Source organism: Salvelinus alpinus, chromosome 1, assembly GCF_045679555.1.
Source record: "Salvelinus alpinus chromosome 1, SLU_Salpinus.1, whole genome shotgun sequence".
NCBI classification, from domain to species: Eukaryota; Metazoa; Chordata; class Actinopteri; order Salmoniformes; family Salmonidae; genus Salvelinus; species Salvelinus alpinus.
The window spans coordinates 73,181,282-73,198,296 of record NC_092086.1 but is presented as its reverse complement, the minus strand read 5'-3'; the positions used below and the strand labels follow the sequence as shown (position 1 = coordinate 73,198,296).

General features: G+C 41.6%; 1 protein-coding gene across 3 annotated transcripts in view; it reads right to left on the bottom strand.

Annotated features, from left to right (window-relative positions):
* LOC139530087 (double C2-like domain-containing protein beta) overlaps positions 1–10,797 on the bottom strand; it is a 312,939-nt gene extending 302,142 nt beyond the window's left edge. For 2 of the 3 annotated variants that reach the window (XM_071326180.1, XM_071326197.1), the window contains exon 1: positions 10,555–10,797. In XM_071326180.1, coding sequence (XP_071182281.1) covers positions 10,555–10,654 — 100 coding nt within the window. In that variant the 5' untranslated portion in view covers positions 10,655–10,797. The remainder of the gene's footprint in view (positions 1–10,554) is intronic. The other variant, XM_071326190.1, reaches the window with a different exon arrangement.
* Positions 10,798–17,015: the final 6,218 nt, after the last annotated feature.

Genomic DNA, 17,015 nt, shown 5'->3' with positions numbered 1-17,015 from the left:
GCCCCAGACCGAGGGTGATTGACCGTCATCTTGAACTTCTTCCATTTTCTAATAATTGTGCCAACAGTTGTTGCCTTCTCACCAAGCTGCTTGGCTATTGTCCTGTAGCCCATCCCAGCCTTGTACAGGTCTACAATTTATCCCTGATGTCCTTACACAGCTCTCTGGTCTTGGCCATTGTGGAGAGGTTGGAGTCTGTTTGATTGAGTGTGTGGACAGGTGTCTTTTATACAGGTAACGAGTTCAAACAGGTGCAGTTAATACAGGTAATGAGTGGAGAACAGGAGGGCTTCTTAAAGAAAAACTAACAGGTCTGTGAGAGCCGGAATTCTTACTGGTTGGTAGGTGATCAAATACTTATGTCATGCAATACAATGCAAATTAATTACTTAAAAATCATACAATGTGATTTTCTGGATTTTTGTTTTAGATTCCGTCTCTCACAGTTGAAGTGTACCTATGATAAAAATGACAGACCTCTACATGCTTTGTAAGTAGGAAAACCTGCAAAATCGGCAGTGTATCAAATACTTGTTCTCCCCACTGTATGTATCAAATTAACTCTATTTTGATTGAGGTTGAATGTGAATTCTACCTGAGGACCCATACCGCTCTCTGGTCCCAGAGGGATGATATTGTGGCCTATACAAAACAGGCTGCCTTTAGGACATACAACCACAAAGCAATACAATTGTCATTAAAATCTTACCAGGTGGGATAACGATGGTTGCCCTACTTTGCAGTCTTTTGTTTATTTTAGTGTTATTTTTTACTTTATTGCTTGTAGGGATAGGCACAGTGATTTAAATATTCAAGTATCCGAACAGACGTTAGTATTCGAGTCGTAACAAAATGGAATATAACGTTGCGGATAAAGTTTGGAGTGACACAATTTCACGTGTACAACATCTAAAGACCTGCATCACTATACTGAGAGCTTTGCTGTTTCTAAAAGGACGTATTTGGGTGTTTTTGAAGCCATTGTTCATGTTTTATCGGGGCCCACATACTACACAACAAAGGACGAGGAAGTAATTTGCTGTTTGGGGTAAGTTTCTCAAAAAATATATACAAAATTACAAAAAAAAGTGTCTGGACCCTTCTACAAGATTATAATTAACATCAAAAATATAGATTTGGTAGTAAAAAATAAAACTTCTCCTTTAAGGACTTCAGTCTTCTGAGCCATGGACTGTTTACTAGGCTACCATCTGGAAAACAGAGTCAGTAAAGGTGCATCAGTGCCAAAAGCGAGAGACTAAAAGCATCTTCTATTACCAGGCCATCACTAGCTGTCTACCAGGTGATGCACGCTCATTCACACAAAACACACACACACACACACACAACGCTGCTGTCCCACTCCATAGAGACATTGAACCACTGGACACTTCCCGTTTCACACTGAGTAATAAAATATTATATTCCCAACATAGCTCATAATACTGTACCTTATATTTAGTTACACTGCATATTTATTTATACACTGAATTCTTGACATAGCCGAATCATATACTGCATCTACTGCTGTAAATATCATTCTTAGTATATCTTGAGTAAATTCTTCCAGTGTAGGCCTACATAAGTATAGATTGCATTTTGATTACTGTTAACGTGTCATTTGGGTTACTAATTGGATTAGTCCCAACATTTTTGATTTCTTTATTTTTCTTGTTTGTACTATGTGTAGGCCTACTTGTTTGACATTTTACTGCATTGTTAGGAGCTAGTAACAGAAGCATTTAGCTTCACCCGCTAGAACATCTGCTAAACTGTGTATGCGACCAATAAACTTTGATTTGAGATGTAAAAAAATAAACTATAGAAATCACATTTTTATAATGCCTACACACAGTACCCGTCAAAAGTTTGGACAGTCATTCAAGCATTTTTCTTATTTTTTACTATATATCTATTTAGTAGAATAATAGTGAAGACATCAAAACTGAAATAACACATGGAATCCTGTATTAAACAAAAAAAAAGTGTTATATTTGAGATTCTTCAAAGTAGCCACTCTTTGCCTTGATGACATCTTTGCACACGGTTGGCATTCTCTCAACCAGCATAAGAAAAGAGAAATGACAGTCCATCATTACTTTAAGACATGAAGATCAGTCAATACGGAAAATGTCAAGAACTTTTTAAGTTTCTTCAAGTGCAGTCGCAAAAACCATCAAGTGCTAAGATGAAACTGGCTATCATGAGGACCGCCACAGGAAAGGAAAGGATAAGTTCATTAGAGTTTGAATGCAAATTAATTACTTAAAAATCATACAATGTGATTTTCTGGATTTTTTTTTGATTCCGTCTCTCACAGTTGAAGTGTACCTATGATAAAAATTACAGACCTCTACATGCTTTGTAAGTAGGAAAACCTGCAAAATCGGCAGTGTCTCAAATACTTGTTCTCCCCACTGTATGTATGTATGTATGTATGTATGTATGTACAGTGGGGAGAACAAGTATTTGATACACTGACAATTTTGCAGGTTTTCCTACTTACAAAGCATGTAGAGGTCTGTAATTTTTATCATAGGTACACTTCAACTGTGAGAGAAGGAATCTAAAACAAAAATCCAGAAAATCACATTGTATGATTTTTTATTAATTAATTTGCATTTTATTGCATGACATAAGTATTTGATACATCAGAAAAGCAGAACTGAATATTTGGTACAGAAACCTTAGTTTGCAATTACAGAGATCATACGTTTCCTGTAGTTCTTGACCAGGTTTGCACACACTGCAGCAGGGATTTTGGCCCACTCCTCCATACAGACCTTCTCCAGATCCTTCAGGTTTCGGGGCTGTCGCTGGGCAATACGGACTTTCGGCTCCCTCCAAAGATTTTCTATTGGGTTCAGGTCTGGAGACTGGCTAGGCCACTCCAGGACCTTGAGATGCTTCTTACGGAGCCACTCCTTAGTTGCCCTGGCTGTGTGTTTCGGGTCGTTGTCATGCTGGAAGACCCAGCCACGACCCATCTTCAATGCTCTTACTGAGGGAAGGAGGTTGTTGGCCAAGATCTCGCGATACATGGCCCCATCCATCCTCCCCTCAATACGGTGCAGTCGTCCTGTCCCCTTTGCAGAAAAGCATCCCCAAAGAATGATGTTTCCACCTCCATGCATCACGGTTGGGATGGTGTTCTTGGGGTTGTACTCATCCTTCTATTCCTCCAAACACGGCGAGTGGAGTTTAGAGCAAAAAGCTCTATTTTTGTCTCATCAGACCACATGACCTTCTCCCATTCCTCCTCTGGATCATCCAGATGGTCATTGGCAAACTTCAGACGGGCCTGGACATGCGCTGGCTTGAGCAGGGGGACCTTGCGTGCGCTGCAGGATTTTAATCCATGACGGCGTAGTGTGTTACTAATGGTTTTCTTTGAGACTGTGGTCCCAGCTCTCTTCAGGTCATTGACCAGGTCCTGCCGTGTAGTTCTGGGCTGATCCCTCACATTCCTCATGATCATTGATGCCCCACGAGGTGAGATCTTGCATGGAGCCCCAGACCGAGGGTGATTGACCGTCATCTTGAACTTCTTCCATTTTCTAATAATTGTGCCAACAGTTGTTGCCTTCTCACCAAGCTGCTTGGCTATTGTCCTGTAGCCCATCCCAGCCTTGTACAGGTCTACAATTTTATCCCTGATGTCCTTACACAGCTCTCTGGTCTTGGCCATTGTGGAGAGGTTGGAGTCTGTTTGATTGAGTGTGTGGACAGGTGTCTTTTATACAGGTAACGAGTTCAAACAGGTGCAGTTAATACAGGTAATGAGTGGAGAACAGGAGGGCTTCTTAAAGAAAAACTAACAGGTCTGTGAGAGCCGGAATTCTTACTGGTTGGTAGGTGATCAAATACTTATGTCATGCAATAAAATGCAAATTAATTACTTAAAAATCATACAATGTGATTTTCTGGATTTTTGTTTTAGATTCCGTCTCTCACAGTTGAAGTGTACCTATGATAAAAATGACAGACCTCTACATGCTTTGTAAGTAGGAAAACCTGCAAAATCGGCAGTGTATCAAATACTTGTTCTCCCCACTGTATGTATGTATGTATGTATGTATGTATACACACAGTGCATTTTGAAAGTATTCAGATCCCTTCACGTTTTCCACTTTGTTACGTTATAGCCTTGTTCTAAAATGGATAAAATTGTTGTTTTTTCCCCTTTATCAATCTACACACAATACTCCATAATGACAAAGCAAAAACAGTTTTCTTTAAAGAAAAAACTGAAATATGACATTTGCATAAGTATTCAGAACCTTTACTCAGTACTTTGTTGAAGCACCTTTGGTAGTGATTACAGCCTTGAGTCTTCTTGGATATGATGCTAAGTATGGTACACCTGTATTTCAAATCAAATCAAATTTTATTTGTCACATACACATGGTTAGCAGATGTTAATGCGAGTGTAGCGAAATGCTGGTGCTTCCAGTTCCGGCAACGCAGTAATAACCAATGAGTAATCTAACCTAACAATTTCACAACAACTACCTTATACACACACAAGTGTAAAGGAATGAAAGAATATGTACATCAAAATATATGAATGAGTGATGGTACAGAACGGCATAGGCAAGATGCAGTAGATGGTATCGAGTACAGTATATACATATGAGATGAGTAATGTAGGGTATGTAAACATAAAGTGGCATAGTTTAAAGTGGGTAGTGATACATGTATTACATAAAGATGGCAAGATGCAGTAGATGGTATAGAGTACAGTATATACATATGAGATGAATAATGTAGGGTATGTAAACATTATATGAAGTGGCATTGTTTAAAGTGGCTAGTGGTACATTTTTACATAATTTCCATCAATTCCTATTATTAAAGTGGCTGGAGTTGAGTCAGTATGTTAGCAGCAGCCACTCAATGTTAGTGGTGGCTGTTTAACAGTCTGATGGCCTTGAGATAGAAGCTGTTTTTCAGTCTCTCGGTCCCCGCTTTGATGCACCTGTACTGACCTCGCCTTCTGGATGATAGCAGGGTGAACAGGCAGTGACTCGGGTGGTTGTTGTCCTTGATGATCTTTATAGCCTTCCTGTGACATCAGGTGGTGTAGGTGTCCTGGAGGGCAGGTAGTTTGCACCCGGTGATGTGTTTTGCAGACCTCTGGAGAGCCTTACGGTTGTGGGCGGAGCAGTTGCCGTACCAGGCGGTGATACAGCCCGACAGGATTCTCTCGATTGTGCATCTGTAAAAGTTTGTGAGTGCTTTTGGTGACAAGACAAATTTCTTCAGCCTCCTGAGGTTGAAGAGGCGCTGCTGCGCCTTCTTCACCACGCTGCCTGTGTGGGTGGACGAATTCAGTTTGTCCGTGATGTTTACGCCGAGGAACTTAAAAACTTACTACCCTCTCCACTACTGTCCCGTCGATGTGGATAGGGGGGGTGCTCCCTCTGCTGTTTCCTGAAGTCCACGATCATCTCCTTTGTTTTGCTGACGTTGTGTGTGAGGTTATTTTCCTGACACCACACTCCGAGGGCCCTCACCTCCTCCCTGTAGATCGTCTTGTCATTATTGGTAATCAAGCCTACCACTGTAGTGGAGAGTTGGAGTTGGGTTGGAGGCGTGCATGGCCACGCAGTCGTGGGTGAACAGGGAGTACAGGAGAGGGCTCAGAACGCAGCCTTGTGGGGCCCCAGTGTTGAGGATCAGCGGGTTGGAGATGTTGTTACCTACCCTCACCACCTCGGGGCGGCACGTCAGGAAGTTTAGTACCCAGTTGCACAGGGCGGGGTCAAGACCCAGGGTCTCGAGCTTGATGACGAGTTTGGAGGGTACTATGGTGTTAAATGCTGAGCTGTAGTCGATGAACAGCATTCTTACATGGGTATTCCTCTTGTCCAGATGGGTTAGGGCAGTGTGCAGTGTCATTGCGATTGCGTCATCTGTGGACCTATTGGGGCGGTAAGCATATTGGAGTGGGTCTAGGGTGTCAGGTAGGGTGGAGGTGATATGGTCCTTGACTAGTCTCTCCAAGCACTTCATGATGACGGAAGTGAGTGCTACGGGGCGGTAGTCGTTTAGCTCAGTTACCTTGGCTTTCTTGGGAACAGGAACAATGGTGGCCCTCTTGAAGCATGTGGGAACAGCAGACTGGGATAAGGATTGATTGAATATGTCCGTAAACACACCAGCCAGCTGGTCTGCGCATGCTCTGAGGATGCGGCTGGGGATGCCGTCTGGGCCTGCAGCCTTGCGAGAGTTAACACGTTTAAATGTTTTACTCAGGTTGGCTGCAGTGAAGGAGAGCCCGCAGGTTTTGGTAGCGGGCCGTGTCAGTGGCACTGTATTGTTCTCAAAGCGAGCAAAGAAGTTTAGTCTGTCTGGGAGCAAGACATCGTGGTCCAAGACGGGGCTGGTTTTCTTTTTGTAATCCGTGATTGACTGTAGACCCTGCCACATATCTCTCGTGTCTGAGCCGCTGAATTGTGACTCTACTTTGTCTCTATGCTGACGCTTAGCTTGTTTGATTGCCTTGGAGGGAATAGCTACATTGTTTGTATTCGATCATGTTTCCGGTCACCTTGCCCTGATTAAAAGCAGTGGTTCGCGCTTTAAGTTTTGCGCGAATGCTGCCATCAATCCACAGTTTCTGGTTGGGGAATGTTTTAATAGACGCTGTGGGTACAACATCATCGATGCACTTGCTAATAAAGCCACTCACCGAATCAGCGTATTCATCAATGTTGTTGTTCGACGCTATGCGGAACATATCCCAGTCCACGTGATCGAAGCAATCTTCAAGCGTGGAATCCGATTGGTTGGACCAGCGTTGAACAGACCTGAGCGCGGGTGCTTCCTGTTATAGTTTCTGTCTATAGGCTGGGAGCAACAAAATGGAGTCGTGGTCAGCTTTTCCGAAAGGAGGGTGGGGGAGGGCCTTATATGCGTCGCGGAAGTTAGAATAACTGCGTTGTCTTGGCTGTGTGCCTAGGGTCATTGTCCTGTTGGCAGGTGAACCTTCGCCCTAGTCAGAGGTCCCGAGCGCTCTGGAGCAGGATCAAGGATCTCTCTGTACATTTCTCCGTTCATCTTTCCCTCGATCCTGACTAGTCTCCCAGTCCCTGCCGCTGAAAAACATCCCCACAGCATGATGCTGCCACCACCATGCTTCATCGCAGGGATGTTGCCAGGTTTACTCCAGACGCAACGCTTGGCATTCAGGCCAAAGAGTTCAATATTGTTTCATCAGACCAGAGAATCTTGTTTCTCATGGTCTGAGAGACCTTTACGTGCCTTTTTGAAAACACAAGCGGGCTGTCATGTTCCTTTTTCGGAGGAGTGGCTTCCGTCTACCATAAAGGCCTGATTGGTAGAGTGCTGCAGAGATGGTTGTCCTTCTGGAAGAAGGTTCTCCCATCTCCACAGAGAAACTCTGGAGCTCTGTCAGAGTGACCATCGGGTTCTTGGTCACCTCCCTGACCAAGGCCCTTCTCCCCCGATTGCTCAGTTTGTACGGACGGCCAGATCTAAGAAGAGTCTTGGTGGTTCCAAACGTCTTCCTTTAAGCATTGTATTTATTTATTAGGCAGGTCAGTTAAGAACAAATTCTTATATACAATGACGGCCTACACCGGCCAAACCCGGACAGCGCTGGGCAAGTGGTGGCAGGTAACCTAATGGTTAGAGCGTTGGGCCAGTATCCAAAAGGTTGCTGGATCGAATCCCAGAGCTGACAAGGTAAAAAAAAAAATCTTGTCGTTCTGCTCCTGAGCAAGGCAGTGGTTAACTGTTCTCCGTGCGCCGAAGACATGGACGTTGAATAAGGCAGCCCCCCGCACCTCTCTGATTCAGAGGGGGTTGGGTTAAATGCGGAAGAGACATTTCAGTTGTACAACTGACTAGGTATCCCCCGTTCCCCCTATTGTGGGCCGCCCTATGGGACTCCCAATCACGGCCGGTTGTGATAACCTGGATGATGTTCTTCGGGACCTTCAACGCTGAAGAAAGGTTTTGGTACCCTTCCCCAGATTTGTGCCTCAAAACAATCCTGTCTCGGAGCTCTATGGACAATTCCGTCGACCTCATGGCTTGGTTTTTGCTCTGACATGTAATGTCAACTGTGGGACCTTATATAAATAGGTGTGTGCCGTTCCAAATCCTGTCCAATCAATTGAATTTACCACAGGTGGACACCAATCAAATTGTAGAAACATCTCAAGGGTGATCAATTCAAACAGGATGCACCTGAGCTCAATTTCGAGTCGAGGGGTCTGAATACTTATGTAATTTTTGATTTTTTTTTATATAAATGTGCAAAATTCTCAAACACCTGTTTCTCTTTATGAGGTATTGTGCGTAGATTGATGAGTTTTTATTTTATTTTATCCATTTTAGAATAAGGCTGAAACTTTTAAAAAATGTGGGAAAAGGGAAGGGGTCTGAATACTTCCCAAATACACTGTATGTATGTGCATATATATATATATTGGCCATGCTGGCAATCCAGCATGACTTCTGACACGTTCAAAACAACTGGAAACTCAGAACTGGGAAATCTCAGACTTCAGTGAGTTCAAGACAGCTAACAACTGAAAACAATTGCTCTGAGTGGAAAAATACGTTTTGAACGGTCATCCAAGTCGGGCCTCTTTCTAGCGCTTCGTCCTGAAGATCACTAATGTCATGATTCGACCTTGTTATTTCTGAGTTCTCAGTTGTCTTGAAGCATCATAAATCCAGAGAATGCCTGACTTTGATGACAAAATCTTCCCACAAGGACCGCAGCGTCACCTTCCTGTTCAAGTGAGCACAGCACAACAAGGGGATTCCACATTTTTTTATTTTACTAGGCAAGTCAGTTAAGAACACATTATTGTTTACAATGATGGCCTAGAAACAGTGGGTTAACTGCCTTGTTCAGGGGCAGAATGACAGATTTTTACCTTGTCAGATCGGGGATTCGATCTAGCAACCTTTCGGTTACTGGCCCAACGCTCTAACCAATAGGCTACCTGCCGCATACAAGACATACAAATGTCTTGTATGCTGCTGCATAAATTATGTAATATGCCAGGGAGATATGTATACTGTCGCTATGTAAGTAATACTAAGTGTATGTTGTGTAGTAACTTGTTAGTAGCCCATGTGCCTCACACTAATAATTTGTTCCCTTTCCCTCTCATAACTTAGCCAACTGTTCTGACTTGGTGATGCACATGTAGCCTATAGCCTGTTTTAGAGACATGTCATCATCGAATATTGCAAGAGCTTTCATGGTCTGCTTATATGCCCCCTTTATTTATCCTACGGTTGTGACTTGGTGTACAGGGAGAATACTGTAAGAACGGCCCATGTTCTGAATTCTGTCGCTGTTCATTTCAAAAGTGCTGAACAAATAGTTGTATTGACTACTTCTGTCTTAGCTCGCTCATTAATGTCTTAATCAAAATGTTCCGCTCATCGTTCCCTTTGCAATAGTTTGTACATCTCAATTGTCAGCCATATCAGCTATGTTTTTAAAAAGGCAGTAAATGAGGCTGCATTAACTGTTTTTTCCTGTTTTGCTGTCAGACAAGGCTTCGCTGATAGCCAAGTGTAGCAGTGGTAAGGATTCACTCCATGTGCTGAAAAGAAAGTTGTGCTAGTTTGACAGCTTTATGTAGGCACTAACAGTTTGTGGGCACCGTTTGTCACTATTATTGTGCAATTAATGTATTGTTTAGTGTTGTGTTTTCCCCACCAAGGTTTACATGCTAAAATTTCCACTGGGTGTAATCATTACGTCTGGCAACGGAAACCGTTAACGGTTTAAGAACCAAACAGAACGAACCGGCAGGGACCTACCTGAATTAGTCCATTATGAACTCTCATTTCTGTTGCAAAATGTTTTCCGTTTGGAGTAAAGGTTTCTGTTGCAAAACACTTTGCAGCAAACGAAACGTTTTGCAACAGAATAGGCATAATGAATAGACCCCAAGCGTTGCATATATTCAACAGGGGTGTATTCATTCTGGCGATTCTGTTGCAAAAAGTGTATTCAACGGTAGCAAACAGAACGGATAGGGACTTACCTGCATTTGTCCAATATATACTCTCGTTTTGCTCGGTTTGCTTCCGTTGGGTTCTTAAACGGTGAACGGTTTCCGTAATAAATACATCCCAGGTATGCCTCTGACAGATGGCTAATCTACGTGCATTAATTGCTTGTTTCACCATGGAGTGGAGTTCAGACCGCTAAAACAACCTAAGCGTGACGCGTTCCTAGACAAAAAATGTTACCTATACAGTCAGCTACACCGGATTCAGTGTCTCTTGTGGTTTACGTACTGTACTAATATGATGCATTTTCTACGCTCTAAACTAGTCTTTCCAGTTAAAAAGGTATTGTATTGACATTTACATTGCACTCAAATCTTCAGTCAGTTATTATACTGATGAATGAAAAGAACATATGTAGGCTTTTCCAGGCCAGTGTGAATGTTTGTATGCATTTAGGGATTGTGCACAATGTGCCATGAATTGTAGCTCACAAAAAAACATTGCTTTAGCTTCCTATACTATGAAGGGGTTAATTCATTTTACCTGCGTGTCCGGAGGTTATTAGCGGGTCCTTGCAGGTTTTCTCTCTCTGCTCCAGCTGCTCCTGAAACTTCACGTGAACTCTGGTACCATGAAAACACATCCAATTCAGGGAGGCTTTGGAGTCTGTGGTGGACTTTTCTACTGTTTCCTCTAGTCAATGTATTCGAAGGGATATGGGAATGGGATTTTTTGTTGTGTCACAGGGAGCAAACGACAACCAAGCTTCCTTGTTCAGTTACCTTACCCGTGTGAAGCTAGCCATAATAAGGATTAGCCACACCAGTGGAATTTGCTGTTCGCCTTCAAATTAAAAGTCACCCATTGAAAGTGATTCAAACGGATACAAATGGTGGAATCATGCCATATTTTGACTAAATAATGTTACACAAGGTCGGAATGTTATCATAAAAATACAAGAATTTGTTAATTTGACACAAAAAAAACTCTGGGACATGTGGTGCAACCTCTGAAATCACCATACAATGTTACAAATGAAGAAACATATCCTATAAGTATGTTCTACTATCTTAACATTTTTTTTTTTTTACTTACGTATCTCAAAAGTTCGACTTTAGATTTTTTTGATAGTATCTCGAAATTTGTAGATAGTATTGACATAAAAATAATCTTTGGGTGGCGGGAATTGGTTTCCATAGAAATCACCAAACAATGTTACAAATTAAGAAATATATCTTATAAGTAGGGTCTACTATCTCAAAATGTCAGGTTAGTATCTCAAATGATTAACTCGTAATGTCGAATAATTTATCTTTAAAAAAAAAAATGATTTCCCCAAAAAAATTGATGGTATCTCAAAATGTTTAGATAGTATCTCAAAATTACTATATAGTATCGACATTTTGTAAAATAAATTGGTGGCGGGAAATGAGCTTCCATAATAAGGACGTTGCAGGAGGATGGAAACATAGTCTCAGAAACTTGACCCTAGGCAAAAACTTTTTATGCAAGTAAAGTTCATGTCAGATAAAAAAAATACAGGACAGGCCTGACAGGAAAAAGCAAATCTGTCGGTAAACTTTCCAAATGCCGACAAAACAAAATACACTAGACAAGGTGGGATCTTTTGTGTCTGTAAAATGAATTATGGAAACCCAAATGTTGATATAATAACCATCATATCGAAGTAAACTTGGAGTCACACAATGATATGTTGTGTGGTCCCCCCACTATGACTTGGGAATGCATGCAGTTTATTAGGTAAAGCTACAGATTAAAAAAATTATGATAAACTTTACAGGGTGATGCAAGGTACAAAATAAGATTCTCTCTGATCCATAATAATCTCATCATCATGTAGGTAGGTAGCCTACCCGCACTGTATCTGTGAGCTGTTGGCTAGAGCGCACATGCCAAAACCAGAGTGGGCACATTCGCTATATAACGCAACATTCCATCAGTAGAGTTGAATATGCTATGGAAATCCATTACATTAAAGAGAAACCACCACTAGACACTATTTTGGTGTTTTTCCACTCTCCCTACATAATTATGTACTAAATCTGTATTTTTGCATTTTCACACCGGTGTTGTTCAACCAATGAGGACATTGGTTGATTGAGCCTGCTGTCCGATGTAAAATGGGAGTCATGTTTTGTATCAATTATTGTAGCCTATGTGTTTCCCCGGCTGCACGATCACACAAGTAGATATGGTTGTCCTTGTTCAATAGAGCCATTGAACTTGACTCAAGAATGTTCCTATCTGCCAAGACATTGCAGGATATCTAGGTTGACACATTTTTATATGGCTTTGTAATGACTACAGCCTGATTGGAGCCATACTTCATTGTTCCCAACCTCAAATGCAGGCTTTTCAAAACGGAGGCGTACTAGTTTACAGGCTCACTGTTTATCCGAGACTGCTAAATAATTAGCTACAATGGCTGCTTCTGATGATTCCTCTTTCCAAGAAGAGCTGGACGACTACATTTCTTTTAATGTTATTTTATATAGGAGCATACAGACATATTTATTTGAGATGGAATACACTGATAAGGAGTTGAGACAGCGAGAAAAAAAATTTGCGAGACCAGCAAGTAGCGGCGGCAGGCTAGACCAGCTGGATCAGGACACAGGGGGGTAAATGAAAAACAAGTAGTTTGTTGTCTGTAGCTGGCCAGAAATATAATCTCTCTTTTAACCGAGGCAGTGTTGTTCAGTACAGTACAATTTGGTAATTGATTCGGCCATAACAGAGCTTGCTAGAACCACTACAAGCCAAGCTATTTTATCTAGCTAGCTTTATTGTTTGCTATACCTAAATTGCACTGTAGTCTAATGTTATAGCTAGCTAGCTAACTAGCATCAGTGCCTCTCATTATGAGCAAAAATGTATACATGTTTTGATGATGATTTCAGAGAGTAAAGTAATGACTTTGGCTTGAAGACTCATATTAGTCTTGGAGTAGCTATACCTGTGTGTTGTAGCTAGTCTGTGAGATGTCTCATATTCTACACCATGCTGCTACAGTAGGAATACAGACAGTACACAACCATTACCCAATAATGTGTAATACCGTTTTCGTCAAGGGGTGTGAATACTTTCTGAAGGAACTGTATTTACATATACAGTACCAGTCAACAGTTTGGACACACCAACTCAGGGTTTTTCTTAATTTTTACTGCTTTCTACATTGTAGAATGATAGTGAAGCGTTCCAAACTATTAAATAACAATTATGGAATCATGTAGTAACCTCAAAGTGTTAAATTAAAATATATTTTATATTTGAGATTGTTCAAAGTAGCCACCCTTTGCCTTGATGACAGCTTTGCACACTCTTGGCATTCTCTCAACCAGCTTCACGAGGTAATCCCCTGGAATGCATTTCAATTAACAGGTGTGTCTTGTTAAAAGTTAATTTGTGGAATTTCTTTCCTTCTTAATGCATTTGATCAGTTGTGTTGTAACAAGGTAGGGGTGGTATACAGAAGATAGCCCTATTTGGTAAAAGACCAAGTCCATATTATGGCAAAAACAGCTCAAATAAGAAAAGATAAACGACAGTCCATCATTACTTTAAGACAGGAAGGTCTGTCAATACGGAACATTTGAAAATAAATGCAGCAATTCGACCATGAAGGCCTGATTCATGCCGTCTCCTCTGAACAGTTGATGTTGAGATGTGTCTGTTACTTGAGCTATGTGAAGCATTTAGTTGGGCTGCAGTCTGAGGTGCAGTTAACTGTAATGAAATTATCCTCTGCAGCAGAGGGAACTCTGGGTGTTCCTTTCCTGTGGCCATCCTCATGAGAGCTCTCGATGGTTTTTGCGGCTGCAATTAAAAAGTTCTTGAAATTTGTGAGGACAGACGTTGGAGACGAGAAGCAAGTACAGTGAGTTAACATTTAATGAAACACGGACAGGAACAGAATACGGACAGACGCTGGACAGGGGGAAACAAAACGACAATAATGCTGACACAGGAATCTAACCGAGGAACAAACAGATATAGGAGGGGCAATCAACAAGGTAATGGAGTCCAGGTGAGTCCAATGAGCACTAAGGCGTGTAATGATGGTGACAGGTGTGTGTAATAATGGGCAGTCTGGCGCCCTCGAGCACGAGAAAGGAGTAGCGGAAGCAGGCGTGACAGTACTCCCCCCCTCTAGGGGCGCCACCCGGCGTCCCACCTGGGCGAGCCTGACGGGCTGGCCTAGTCATGGGCGCTGGACAAGCCGGCTGAGGCGTAGAAGCCCGACAAAACGGCTGAGGCATGGAAGCTCGACGAGCCGGATGAGCCTGACCTCACCAACAAAACAAAACACCAAAATCTCCCTGATGCTTCAAATATTGTTGTCAGCATTCTGTGGGGACAGACGCTTGAGACGATAAGCAAGTACAGGGAGTGAACATTTAATGAAACACGGACAGGTACCGAATACGTACAGCGTCTGGACAAGGGAAAACAAAACGACAATAATGCCGACACAGGGATCTAACCGAGGAACAAACAGATATAGGAGGGGCAATCAACAAGGTAATGGAGTCCAGGTGAGTCCAATGAGCGCTGAGGCACGTGATGATGGTGACAGGTGTGCGTAATGATGGGCAGCCGGGTGCCCTCGAGCGCCAGAGAGGATGAGCAGGAGCAGGTGTGACATTGACTGACCTTCATATTTTAAAGTAATGATGGACTGTCGTTTCTCTTTGCTTATTTGAGCTGTTCTTACCATAATATGGACTTGGTATTTTACCAAATAGGGCTATCTTCTGTATACCACCCCTATCTTGTCATAACACAACTGATTGGCTCAGACGCATTAAGAAGGAAAGAAATTCAGCCTCCCGAGTGGCGCAGTGGACTAAGGCACTGCATCACAGTGCTAGCTGTGCCACTAGAGATCCTGGTTCGAGTCCAGGCTCTGTCGCAGCCGGCTGCAACCGGGAGACCCATGGGGCGGCGCACATCTGGCCCAGCGTCGTCCGGGTTAGGGGAGGGTTTGGTCGGCAGAGATGTTCTTGTCGTATCGCGCACTAGCGACTCCTGTGGTGGGCCGGGTGCAGTGCACGTTGACACGGTCGCCAGGTGTACGGTGTCATCTGTCATCAAGGAGAATCACTTTTTTGGTTACTACATGATTCCATATGATTTATTTCATAGTTTTGATGCCTTCACTATTATTCTACAATGTAGAAAATAGTCAAAATAAAGAAAAATCCTTGAATGAGTAGGTTACACATTAAAATACAAAATCACAGTCATGGGAAGCATGAAGTAAGACATCACAAATCACCTAGAAAAATTGTTACCTTCCTCCAAAAATAAGTCCCCAATCAATACTTGAAATACAACACCAAGATGAAATGTATTTAGAATTTGGTTCCAACAATACGGTGCATTAAAACTAAAAGCAGATTTACCTAGCTCAGTGGAGACCCTAGGAACCTCAAGAGATAACCAATACTGTAAACGGGTTAGTCAACTCAGGTGTCTATACTTCAACAAAAAAGTTAGATAAGACGGAAGTTTATGAAGTAGGGCCTTGTAAACGAAAAGGGAGTAATGTAGAGATCTATGGGTCTTTAGCAAGGTCCAGCTAACCTTTTGATACAGGATGCAGTGACGAGTATCAAAATTGTCACCTGTAACAAAACGAAGGGCACTATGGTAAATGCCCTCCAAAGATTTAAGAGTAGTAGCAGCTGCACTTTGAAAAATCATATCACCATAATCAAGAACAGATAAAAAGGTTGACAGAAAAATCTGCTTCATACTGCTTAGAGAAAGGCATAATCTGTTTCTGTAGAAAAAGCCAACATGGAATCTTAACTTCTTAACCAGCTCATCTATATGTTTTTTAAATGTCAAATCCATATCAATCCAAATGCCTTAGTATTTTTATGCGGGAACACGTGCGATTGGAGAACCATCTAATGAGTGAACTTGTAGTTCATCTGAAACATTATTACGAGAGTTGAAAAACAACATGTATTTAGTTTTTTCCCATATTATTATACCTTTATTTCAACAAGGAACACAGACTGAGACCAAGGTCTCTTTTACAGCTGGACCCTGCCTATACATGTTTACACATACAGTTTAGGTACAATGATTAAAAAACTAAACAAGACAAACAAAACGATCACAGGTAACACAAAAAAATGCAGCAACAGATTAAATTTACACATAGGTTATTCCCCTAACAGCACAAGAACTTACATTACCCGAAACAGTTACAAGCAATACAAAAATAAAAATCCTCCAATAAATATTTAAAATGGGCAAGGGAGACAAGAGTCTCAAGTTTAAGTTTAGTCTGCAGGCTATTCCATAGGCAAGGAGCGTAACAGGAAAAGGCAGCCATACCCAACTCTGTGGAAATCGCATTGGCCTCAAGTGTAATGCATGCTTGAGACCTGGTTTTAGGAATTCTAATTCTAATATTGATGAGTGGTGATAAATAAGAAGGTAGCTTATATTAACTTTCCTGCAGTGAAATGAGAAAATCGCTCTCTAGTGGCCTCATGGGTGGAATGTTAATATTTATCATAATTTCATAATTACTAAACATTATTACTTTTTAAATACCGAAAATACGGTCAAACGGTTTTGTTATATTTCAGTCTTCTGTGATGTATATAAAGTGTAATATTGGGATGCAAGCACAAAATTGAATACATTTCTATATCTGACATGATACACATAACCATGGGTGTAAGGTGCATACTTTTGTTTCAAAGTAAATTTGTTTAAGACTACCAAGAAACACACTTTGACCCTGATTTAGCCCACTGCAGTAAAACGTTACACAAGTTTGAAATCAGCAAGGGATTTCTGCATAGCTATAAAATCTGACTGTAGTTTTGACACATTAGTTTAGCATACATAATAGTATCATCCGCATATAGATAAAGTTTACAATTTCTAACAGATTGACCAATGGTGTTTATATAAATAGTGAAGAGAGCAGGTCCCGAAATCGACCGCTATGGTACAAC